Raw genomic sequence first — 12,611 nt, 5'->3', positions numbered from 1 at the left:
GATTTCTTTTCTATATCTAGATGAAAAAGAAGTGAGATGAGAAAAAAGATATATCTAATGAAGAATATAGGAATATTAACTTCTGGGGAGCAAAAGCTTTTGTGAATAAAACTTGAAAGAGATTAAGATGAGTATCATAGGGATAAAGGGGGGAAAAAGAGGAAACTATGTACCGAAAGCTACTAATGAATACACTGGTATTATATGAGACTTCTTCGTTCTTTTGCAGTATGTTATGGAACAGGATACTCATTTGTTTGGAAAAGAAACAGTTTTGTGTACCACATTCATGAAGGCTTTCTTCACCTGCTGGTTCCGCAAAGTGTAGATAAAAGGATTCAAAAGTGGAGCCACAGAAGTATTGAGCACTGCAATTCCCTTGGAAAAAGATGTTCTTTGTTTGACTGATGGTTTGACATACATGAATATGCAGCTACCATAAGAAAGGGATATCACAATCATGTGAGAAGAACATGTTGAAAAAGCTTTTTTCCTCTGATTAGCAGAAGGGATTTTTAGAATTGTTAAGGCAATACAGGTATATGATATTATCACCATCACCAATGTGACTATGAGTGTCACCAAAGCAGAGATGTATCCCATTGTCTCTAAGAGCTGTGTGTCTGAGCAGGAGATCTGCAGCAGGGGTGTTGTATCACAGTAGAAATGGTCAACAATGTTGGAGGCACAGAAGTCAAGATTTATGCCTAAGATGAGAGGTGGAAAGATGACAAAAAAACCAGCAAGCCAACAACAGAAGACAAGTTGAATGCAGATCTTACTGTTCATGATGGTTGTGTAATGCAGGGGTTTACAGATGGCAACATAGTGGTCATAGGACATAGCAGCCAGCAAGTAAAATTCAGATGCACCAAGAAGGAAGGCAAAAAACACTTGAGTTGCACAACAATTAAAGGAAATGGTTTTGTCTCCAGTTGCCATAGTAACCAACAATTTAGGGATGCATGTAGTAGTATATGAAATTTCTAGGAAGGAAAAATTCCTAAGGAAAAAATACATGGGGGTCTTGAGGTAAGTATCCACCAGGGTGAGTGTGATGATGGTCAGATTGCCAGTGACACTCAGCAAGTAGGTGAGAAGCAGAAAGACAAACAACACAACTTTCAACTGTGGGTCATCAGTCAAACCTGCCAGAATAAACACTGTCACTTGTGTGTAGTTTCCCATTACTGTCCTCTACTTTTCCAGTTCTAAATAGGAAAGACAAACAGAAAAACACTGACAATCCCAGTGGAAAAATAAGAGTGATTTAATTGTCTAAAATAAAGTTAGCAAGCAAATTTCAGATAGCGTAACAAAATGTTCATTCAGGCTCTGAAGAGGCTATGCCAGGAAAAACAATAGTTTGCATTTCCAGAGCATCTGGACAGATAATTTCAACTTTAATGCAGTTCTACTAGAGAATTACATATGTGATGATAGCAATTGTTGACTATTTTTATGTAAGAGGAAATATTAGAGGGAAATTAGAGTGAGTTTTAAGCATGGAAAAATGCTTCTTCTCTCTTGATTTTTTCAAAGAGTTGAGATGGATCCCATTTCCTGCTTATTTAAGAGATTTTCGTTCTAGAATTAAAGTGATTATTGTCATTAAAAGTACATCAGAAAGTGGTTTTCATAAAGTACACACACCCCTGATCATGTCATTAAACAGGGTTACTATAGCTTTACCATTTTACTCAGCTAATCAGATCAAGTACCTGATTCTTCTGTCATTCCTTTCATGGCTAATGAGATACAATTTCAGAGAAGTGAGTGTGAAATATCATGAATAATTTTATATTCTGTCCTTAGTAGTATTTCCATCCCATCAATCTCTGTTATAATCCCTACTCTTCCCATGTTGTATTCTCAAACAAAATCAGTAGAAATAGTCTGGTAATTTTGGTGTGTGTAATAATAATATAAAAAAGTGCAGTTTTCCTCTAAAAGTTATGATTCTGAAAAATGAACAAAAAATTAAAAATGAGAGTAATGGATATATAAGTAGATAGAAATATATAAATATGGTTTCAGGAAATTACATGAGCAAGTATAAAGATAAAGACAAAGCTTTATGGAAACCTAGAGATGCTATGGTTTTTAGAAATAGGATAGTGAAAGATGCCTGAATCAAATAAGCAGCAGGCCCTTGATTTTGGCTCAGGTCATGATTTCAGGATCCCAGATTAAGTCCCACTCCATGTTCAGGATAGAGTTTGCTTCTTTTACTCTCCCTCTGCCTTTTCCCCTGCTCTTTGTCTCTTTTTCTCTCTCAAACATATAAATAAACCTAAAAAAAAAAAAAAGAAATAGAAGAGTAAGTTTATGGAAAAAATTAAAAGAAGTAAATTAACAAGTAAAAAGTAAAAGAAAATTAAAACAAATTAGTAATAATCTTAAAATTAGTGATATGCAAATTAATAAGGATTAGTAAATTACAATGATAAGAAAATGTTATCATATAATTTTTCCCCATCTGCTTCTATGCTTTACACTTACCATTTTATTCTTTGTCTAAAATACAGACTGAAAAGTTGAACAGTTTGAAGTCAACAGGGACTAAAAGAGATTAGAGTATTGGGTAAGTTTCAAACACAGTGAATCACAAAGTAGGGTTTTGACAAAATTTTAAAAGACATGTATTTCCTTATTATAAGGATATTCAAATATTTGGCTAACAAGTAATTAAATAAATATTAACTAGAGATAAACTATGGTTATCACAACACATGGCATATATTAAGTGTGACAATCAGATTGTTCTGGTTTGCACAGCTATCAAATTAGAGATCAGGATTAAATTTGAAAGAGGATTTTTTCCTAAGTTGTCCTCTGAAAAGTACAATTTCTACCAACAATTATAGGGCAACTTATGGTGCTTTTTTAAAAAAAATTAACGAGTCTAAGGAAGATTTCTTTCTTCAGTATGTTCATATAAAACACATAAAATAATTAAGGTTTAATAATGGGACCCAGATAGAAGATATTTTCTGTTTTGAGAATTTTTATATAATTATTTCCAATCTCTAAAACATACATTATTTCAAAGACATATAAATAAAAATAACCAAGAACAAATAAAATTTGTTTCCAGTTGTACCTAGAAGCATTTATAGGAGAATTCTCAGATAAAAAATAAGATCTGTTGTCAGTCATATTAATAATTGAGTGAATAGAAGAAAGGACTGCTGTTTTTCCTCCACATTCCTTTTACATTCACATAATTGTAAAGCGATGAATTATAAATTTTTCTTCATTTACACAAATTACTCCAAAGGCAACAACTGTAGGAATGCTTACATCTAAAACACCTAAAGCACAGTTTTACTATATCAGGTTATTTCTTTGACTGACTTCAACAGATACACACACCAACCATCCCCCAACAGGCATTGTAAGAAAGTTAACAAGGTCACATTACAAAACTGTTAGAAGTCAGACCTACATTAGATATCGTGAATATTAATGAAATTTTTAAAAAGTAATATTTTTTAATACTTAATTTTCATTGTATTCTTTTTCTCATAATTTTTCTTAAGTCACAATATAAAAAATAGAAAAAGTAGGGTTAATACCATAATGGTAAAAATTAGAGAAAATGGGTTAAAGCACATCTAATGGAAATATGGCCTTTAAACTTTAGATATACCAATTCTTTTCATCTGTTTCAGTCTTAAGTCAGTTTGTCAAAACACTTAAAAATTAAACACTTTTGGGGGAAAGATATTAAACAGACTTTTTCCAGACAAAGTATCTCTGCTTTAACTCTTTTATCATCAGGCTGAACAAACCACCACACTGACATTCCATTCCTCTCTGAAGGAATCTCCCTTTATGCCACGATCTATGATTATTTTTGTTATCTATTCATAACTACTTTGTAAATGACCTTAGGGCTTTTTTCCAGATTTGTAGACTGGTATATTAAATTTCCCCATTACTATAATTTACTTATTTATGTACTGATGCTTTTCTTAGTATTATTCGCAGTGCTATATAAAATTCACTTGATCCCATTGAGTATTTATGCTTTTTGGGCCTTGAAGGAAAATATCTAAAGATTATGAGGAGTTCCCAGAAGATATGAGATCTAAGAACATCATTCCCAAAGGATTACAACTTTACACATTGTATATGAGTTCTCCCCAGGCACTGAATAATTAAAAAGATAAATTATATATATTTTTTCAAGACTACTTTCAATTATGTCTCCAAAGCTTTCAGTATAAATGTCCCTAATCTGTGTTTCCCTTCCACACAGATGTGTTTTGATATCGCAAATATGTAGATAAGAAATTGTAAGTTTTAAAATAAAATATTATTTTAGTCATAATATCAAGTGGCAGTGTTAGTTGAAGAATTAGCCAGTCATAGAAAAAAATAGGTAAAATTTTATGTCCTATATGCTGTTTTGTTTCTATACTGAATTTAGACTTTCATCCAAATGTTTTTGCAAAATGATCTAGTAGATTTTAAACTGATATTTCATAAAATCCAAGCATTCTTCACTTCCTCTGTATGGAATGGAATATTTATCTATGACTATAGCTAGCCTTCCCTGCAAATTTTTGTGACTGTGTGAATAAATTAGAAGCAAAGGTTATAAGTGAAGATGTGCCATTTACATGGGTTATCCTTTGATGAGAGGTTTTCCCTTCTTAGCCTCTTCACTCCCTCTCATTGTTGTGATACCAGCATATGGGAAGACAAGCCATTTGGAGCCATGAATATGAGCAACCATACTAGGAATACACTGGCTGTTCAACAAGAGGGAGTACACCCAGGTTCCTGACACCACTGCATTATCTTAGGAACACAGTGACTTCATGGAGGAGTTTCAACTTACCAGACTGAACATTTAAATAAGATAAACGTAGAGCTATTTAAAGTGCTATGATATTTGTCTTTCCTATACTCTACCAAATCTGTGATATTAATCAAAACCTGATATTTTACCTAGAGTCTAACAGGTTGATCCATCATCATTTCATAGATACTAACAGAGATATAGCTTATTGGATCAGTGACAGAAAACTTTATTATTTATTACATAGCAAGAAGCAGGAATTTCATGTTCTCATCAGTTCCCTTTCTCTTCAGGGAAGGGCCCTAAGGGTATTGTGTTACACAGTGCACCTACATCTAAAGCCGAGGAACCCCTAAATTAGTAAATTCTCAGTCTTTTAAAGAGAAAAAACCTGCTTAATTTTGCCCTACTAAGAGGCAGTAACTTTTTTTTTATTATTATTATGTTCAGTTAGCAGTCAAAACTACAATGAGATACCACCTTTCATCATTTAGAATGGCAAAAATTAACAGAACAAATGTTGATAAGGGGGGCGCCTGGGTGGCTCAGTGGGTTAAGCTGCTGCCTTCAGCTCATGTCATGATCTCAGGGTCCTGGAATCAAGTCCCGCATCGGGCTCTCTGCTCAGCAGGGAGCCTGTTTCCCTTTCTCTCTCTGCCTGCCTCTCCATCTACTTGTGATTTCTCTCAGTCAAATAAATACATAAAATCTTAAAAAAAAAATGTTGCTAAGGATGGAGAAATAGGAGCCCTCTTACACTGGTTAGTTGCAATGAAAGCTGATACAGCCACTCTGGAAAACAGTAAGAAAATTCCTCAAAAAGTTAAAAATAGAGCTACATTATGACCGAGCAATTGTACTACTAGGTATTTATCCCAAAGATACAGATATAGTAAAAATAAGGAACACATACACCTGAATGTTCATGGCAGCGATGTCTGCAATAGCTAAAATGTGGCAGGATCCCAGATGCCCTTCAACAGATGAATGGATAAAGAAGATGTGTTCACACATGGTCCTCTCAATTAATGCAGAAAAAGCATTTGACAAAATCCAGCATCCGTTCCTAATTAAAACGCTTCAAAGTATAGGGATAGAGGGAACATTCCTGAACCTCATCAAATCTATCTATGAAAGACCCACAGCAAATATCATCCTCAATGGGAAAAAGCTTGCAGCCTTCCCGTTGAGATCAGGAACAAGACAAGGATGCCCACTCTCACCACCCTTGTTCAACATAGTATTAGAAGTCCTAGCAACAGCAATCAGACAACAAAGAGAAATAAAAGGTATCCAAATTGATAATGAAGAAGTCAAACTCTCTCTCTTTGCAGATGACATGATTCTATATGGAAAACCCAAAAGACTCCCCTCCCAAACTACTAGAACTCATACAACAATTCAACAATGTGGCAGGATACGAAGTCAATGTGCAGAAATCAGTGGCTTTCTTATACATTAACAATGAAAATACAGAAAGGGAAATTAGAGAATCGATTCCATTTTACTATAGCACCAAGAACCATAAGATACCTGGGAATCAACCTAACCAAAGACGTAAAGGATCTGTACTGGAGGAACTACAGAACACTCATGAAAGAAATTGAAGAAGACAAAAAAAGATGGAAGACCATTCCATGCTCTTGGATCAGAAGAATAAACATTGTTAAAATGTCTATACTGCCTAGAGAAATCTATACTTTTAATGCCATTCCGATCAAAATTCCACCAGTATTCTTCAAAGAGTTGGAGCAAATAATCCAGAAATTTGTATGGAATCAGAAGAGACCCTGAATCGCTAAGGAAATGTTGAAAAACAAAAATAAAATTGGGGGCATCACGTTACCTAATTTCAAGCTTTACTACAAAGCTATGATCACCAAGACAGCATGGTACTGGCATAAAAACAGACACATAGACCAGTGGAACAGAGTAGAGAGCCCAAATATGGACCCTCAACTCTATGGTCAATTAATCTTAGACAAAACAGGAAAAAATATCCAGTGGAAAAAAGACAGTCTCTTCAATAAATGGTGCTGGGAAAACTGGACAGCTATAAGTAGAAGAATGAAACTCCACCATTATCTTACACCGTACACAAAGATAAACTGAAAAATGGATAAAAGACCTCAACGTGAGACAGGAATCCATCAGAATCCTAGAGGAGAACATAGGCAGTAACCTCTTCGATATCAGCCACAGCAACTTCTTTCAAGATATGTCTCCAAAGGCAAAGGAAACAAAAGCGAAAATAAACTTCTGGGACTTCATCAAAATCAAAAGCTTCTGCACAGCAAAGGAAACTGTCAACAAAACGAAGAGGCAACCCACGGAATGGGAGAAGATATTTTCAAATGACAGTACAGACAAAATGTTGATATCCAGGATCTATAATGAACTCCTCAAACTCAACACACATGAAACAGGCAAACATATCAAAAGATGGGCAGAAGATATGAACAGACACTTCTCCAGTCAAGACATACAAATGGCTATCAGACACATGAAAAAATGTTCATCATCACTAGCCCTCAGGGAGGTTCAAATTAAAACTACTTTGAGATATCACCTTACACCAGTTAGAATGGCCAAAATTAAGAAAACAGGAAACAACATGTGTTGGAGAGGATGTGGAGAAAGGGGAACCCTCTTCCACTGTTGGTGGGAATGCAAGTTGGTGCAGCCTCTTTGGAGAACAGTGTGGAGATTCCTCAAGAAATTAAAACGAGAAATTCCCTATGACCCTGCAATTGCACTACTGGGTATTTATCCCAAAGATACGGATCTCGTGAAAAGAAGGGCCATCTGTACCCCAATGTTTATAGCAGCAATGGCCACGGTCGCCAAACTATGGAAAGAACTAAGATGCCCTTCAACAGACAAATGGATAAGGAAGATGAGGTCCATATACACTATGGAGTATTATGCCTCCATCAGAAAGGATGAATACCAAACTTTTTAGCAACATCGGCGGGACTGGAAAAAATTATGCTGAGTGAAATAAGTCAAGCAGAGAGAGTCAATTATCATATGGTTTCACTTATTTGTGCAGCATAACAAATATCATGGAGGACAAGGGGTGTTAGAGAGGAGAAGGGAGTTGGGGTAAATTGGAAGGGGAGGTGAATCATGAGAGACTATGGACTCTGAAAAACAATCTGAGGAGTTGAAATGACAGGGGGGGGGAGGTTGGGGTACCAGGTTGTGGGTATTATAGAGGGCACGGATTGCATGGAGCACTGGGTGTGGTGAAAAAATAATAACTACTGTTTTTTTCTGAAAATAAATAAATTAATAAAAAAAATATGTGTTCATATATACAATGGAATACTACTCAGCTATCAGAAAGCATGAATACCCACTATTTATATTGACATGGATGGAACTAGCAGGGATTATACTAAGTGAAATAAGTCAAGCAAAGAAAGACAATTATCATATGATTTCACTCATATGTGGAACTTAAGGAATAGCACGGAGGACCACAAAGGAAGGGAAGGAAAACTGAATTGGAATACAGTATTTTTAATATACTTCTAAGGGGAAAAATCTGACAAATCTGTTATAAAATGCTGCAAATTCACATAAGTGTGTTCCTCTCTTGTCTATTTGATTAATCTGCAGGTCTCTTTTATCACTCCCAAGATGCCAGTCACAGTTTTCTCCAAAGGGATTCAAGCCAATGACCAGCTTTTACACAAGTAAAAACTCAAGATGCCTGAGCTCTCCTAGAAAAAGTTTCCAAGTTTGGAAGTTGGAAGCCAAATTAAACATGCATCATTCAGATTACAGGTTAGTAAGGCCTCTGACATAGCTTTCAGCTGGGTCCCAAGGCTTCCAATTCAATAATGTGTTTTTGGAGGGACTGCTTAAGTATATTTAATCCAGTCTGTCTTGTTCAAGCCATCAGCCACATGACATTTGTCTTTTCCACTATATGACTTAAAATAGGGGTGAGGAAGGTACTTGGAAGTGTTTTGTCTGACTAAAATAAAAATAAAAAACACAAGAAAGAACACATATTGGTGAGGATGTGGAGAAAAATGTACCCTTGTACACTGTTGGTGGGAATACAAACCAGGGTAGCCACAGTGGAAAACACTATGGAGATTCCTCAAAAAAATTAAAAATAGAACCACCATATGACCCAGTAATTCCACAACTGGGTACTTACCCAAAATATTAAAAATATTAATTTGGAAGGATATTTGTTTACTGCAGGACTTTTTACAAATAGCCAAATTTTGGAAGCAACACAACCCAAGTATCCACTGATAGATGAGTGGATAAAGAAGATATAATTATCTATTATCTATCTATTGATCATCTATCTATCTATCTATCTAATCTATCTTCAATTGAATATGCATATACAATAGAATATTACTTAGTCATAAAAAAGAATTGAATCTTGTCATTTGCAAAAGGACAGATCTAGAGGATATAATGCTAAGTGAAATAAATCAGTCAGACAAAGACAAATGCCATATGATTTCACTCATATGTGTAATTTAAGAAACAAAGAAAAAGAGACAAACCAAAAGGAGGCTCTTAACTATAAATAATAAATGGATGGTTATCAGAGGGGAGGTGAGTGGAGGGATGGGTGAAATAGGTGAAGGGGACTAAGAGTACACCTATCGTGATGAACAATGAAGAATGTATACAATTAATGAATCACTTATATTGTACACCTAAAGTGAATATTGCACTGTTTGCTAAATTTAAAAAATATATATATATTTGAAAAGAAGTATTTTGCCCAAGGGTGAAGGTAGCTGGGTGCGGTGACTAGGAAGAGCTAGAGTGGTCCCCTATTATCTCTTTTATTCTCACAAAACCCTGGTAGAGGATGGCTTACCTAAAAGTCAAGCAAATTTAAAGTTCTTGTGCTTAAGTATTTGTCTTTTGGAGAAAGGCTTCAGGGACAGTTCTTAGTGACAAAGATCATTAATAGTCTCCTGAGGTCTAAAGTGTCTTCTTGCCTGATAACAGGTTTTCTCTCTCTCTCCACTTTCACAAAATCTGAGGAGTCCATTCCAGAGCTATAATTTCATCTTGTTTCCAGTTATTCCCTACTAACACTCAGACCTTTCATCTAGAGGAATCTGGTATATAAGGGACAAGGACAATTTTATAAAACTTATCCAGAATTAAGCTAGAATCTACTAGAACCCTTGTGTCCATGTTACCACCTGAATGTGTACCAACCAAACTGATTTGAGTTTGTTAAAGCAATAATAAAACCATGTATTTGGTGATATTATTACATTTATTAATTTGTACCCTTAAGCTCCTGTAACTGTGACAGTTTCTTAAGACATTTCTTATTTTGATAATCTAGACAATTTTGAGAAGTTCTTGTCATGCATTTTCTAGAAACTCCCTTTATTGGAATTTGTCAGGATCGTCTGTTCTGGATACCTTCAGGTGACAGAGCAAGGGAATACCTAGATCTATATACACAACTGTGGATTTGCAGATGTATCCTTTTGTATCTATGTTAAGCTACTCATGAATTCATACTAATATCTTCAACTTTAACCCAATATCTCATGATTTATTCTACCTTTGTCCTCTTGGTCATATGTATCACTCCGAGAGTGAAAGAATGGCTCCTACCATCTGCCAATGACTTAATTTTTAAATTGCAATAAAAATGTATAGTAGGAATGAAATTTATCAACTAGAGTAGACTTTGACTTGAGTCTTACTAATTCACTCATTTCCACACGTAGTTTAGTACCTTTTCCTCTCTTTCCTTCAGTGAGTTTGTTTCATACATTCTTAATCCTATTAAATCCTTCTGCATTCCATTTTAAGATCCTGGATTTATTTATTTATTTATTTTAATTTGAACACATTAGAGTTATTCTTTGTGTTGTAAAGCTCTACTTGTTTTGATAACTGTAGTGTGATACCTGTCTTTATAGTGTCGTATTAAATCGCTTTACTACCTTAAAAAAATCAGCTGTGCTTCTGCTGTAATCCTCCAGCTCCAAAGTTCTGACAATCACTGATCTGTTTACTTTCTCTATAAATTTGCCTCTTCCAGAATAGCATATAAGTTCAATCACACACTATATAACCTTTTAAGGCTGCCAAATTTCACTTAATAGTAGCTACTTTCAATCCTACCTCCTGACCCTCAGGCTAATTAAAATGTAGAAGTGTCATAACTCTTCACTTACCACCCATGCAAGAGTATCTACAATTGGATGAGGAATATTGCATATTCCTAATCTTGCCCATGGAAGGCCCCTGTACTCTTTCAGAGAACTATATCTCTTCTAGCAATTTTTCTTCTTCAACCAAACTGTCAAGAACTGAGAAGGATATAATAGGTCAGCCAGCTACAGTTTCATAGATTCTGGCAAAAAGCACGAGACTGCTGAGTTAGAGACAATAGACACTCAATTACTACCCACAGCATGGCCAGTGGCATAAAACTCATGTTTGCCACAGTTCCTCTTGCCTCCAAATCCCCACAAGGGGTGAAGCAGAGAGGACTCACATGGATGCTGCACACACAATAGGTCTGTGTAACAACTGAGAAACCTTGAGCTTAGAAAAATCCCAATATTTTAAACAGGGTGCCAGCAAACCTTCCCAGTCTTGCTCAGTGCAGGACATTATCTTGATTCTAATCAGGAAAAAAAAAAACCTGCTGTCTTGCCTTGAAGAATAAATGATCTCTCTCTCCATTGCTGAATGATATAAAAACAACTGTAAAAGTAATGTAGAGCAAGAACTAATACAAGATATGTCGAAAGTCTATGGAAAATTGGCACTCAACAGTCATGAATGCACAGCTGCAAGAAATGCACTCTATTCTTTTTTTTTCTTAATTTTTTATTTTTTATAAACATATATTTTTATCCCCAGGGGTACAGGTCTGTGAATCACCAGGTTTACACACTTCACAAAGGAGAATTTTTTTTGATTAGTTATCTGAACTTGAAGTGTTTGAAAACAGTAAGAAGATAAAATAAGATATCAGGAATCCTTGGCATCAGGGATTGATGAGTTACTTAGATTATCACTTAGAATGAAGCTTGTATGCTGAGTGAATTGAAATAAGTCAAGCAGAGAAAGTCAATTATCACATGGTTTCACTTACCTGTGGAGCATAAGGAATAACATGGAGGACATTAGGAGAAGGAAAGGAAAAGTGAATTGGGTAAATCAGAGGGGGAGATGAATCATGAGAAACTATGGAAACAAACTGAGGGTTTGGAAGGGAGGGGTTTGGGGGGAGAGGTCAGCCTGGTGGTGGGTATTAAGGAGGGCACATATTGCAAGGAGCACTGGGTGTGGTGTATAAGCAGTGAATCTTGGAACACTGAAAAAAATTTTAAAAAGCGTTAAAATTAAAAATTAGGTGTATTGGGGTACCTGGGTGGCTCAATCAGTTAAGCAACTGCCTTTGGCTCAGGTCATGATCCCAGGCTCCTGGGATTGAGCCTTGCATTGGGGTCCCTGCTCAGCTGGGAGTCTGCTTCTCCCTTTCTCTTTTTCCTTCCCCCTGCTTATGCTCACTCTCTCTCTTTCTCTCAAATAAATAAAAATATTCTTAAAAAAAAAAAAAAAAGAAAGATACTTGCATGAAAGAACAACCTTTTTCAAAGTAAATAGAGATGATACAGAGCAATATGATAAACATGTGAAATATATGTATTATCATGAATATCTATGGTGGCTACAACTAATAAGGCTTTATGACACATTTGAAAGTTGTTAAGAGAATAAATCTTAAAAGGTCTCATCGCAAGAAAAAAATGTAACCGTGTATGGTGACAGA

At 35.4% G+C, this 12,611-nt stretch overlaps 1 protein-coding gene across 1 annotated transcript; it reads right to left on the bottom strand.

Annotated features, from left to right (window-relative positions):
- Positions 1 to 249: 249 nt before the first annotated feature.
- LOC101680594 (olfactory receptor 6C74-like) lies at positions 250 to 1,188 on the bottom strand. The gene has a single exon (XM_004781544.1). It carries the CDS (start codon positions 1,186 to 1,188, stop codon positions 250 to 252), a length of 939 nt encoding a protein of 312 aa, XP_004781601.1.
- Between the last annotated feature and the right edge of the window lie 11,423 nt (positions 1,189 to 12,611).

This window comes from Mustela putorius, unplaced genomic scaffold, assembly GCF_011764305.1.
Source record: "Mustela putorius furo isolate JIRA1106 unplaced genomic scaffold, ASM1176430v1.1 tig00003988_pilon_pilon_pilon, whole genome shotgun sequence".
Lineage (NCBI taxonomy): Eukaryota > Metazoa > Chordata > Mammalia > Carnivora > Mustelidae > Mustela > Mustela putorius.
The sequence above is the reverse complement of the archived record's forward strand: the minus strand, read 5'-3'. Positions and strand labels throughout refer to the sequence as shown.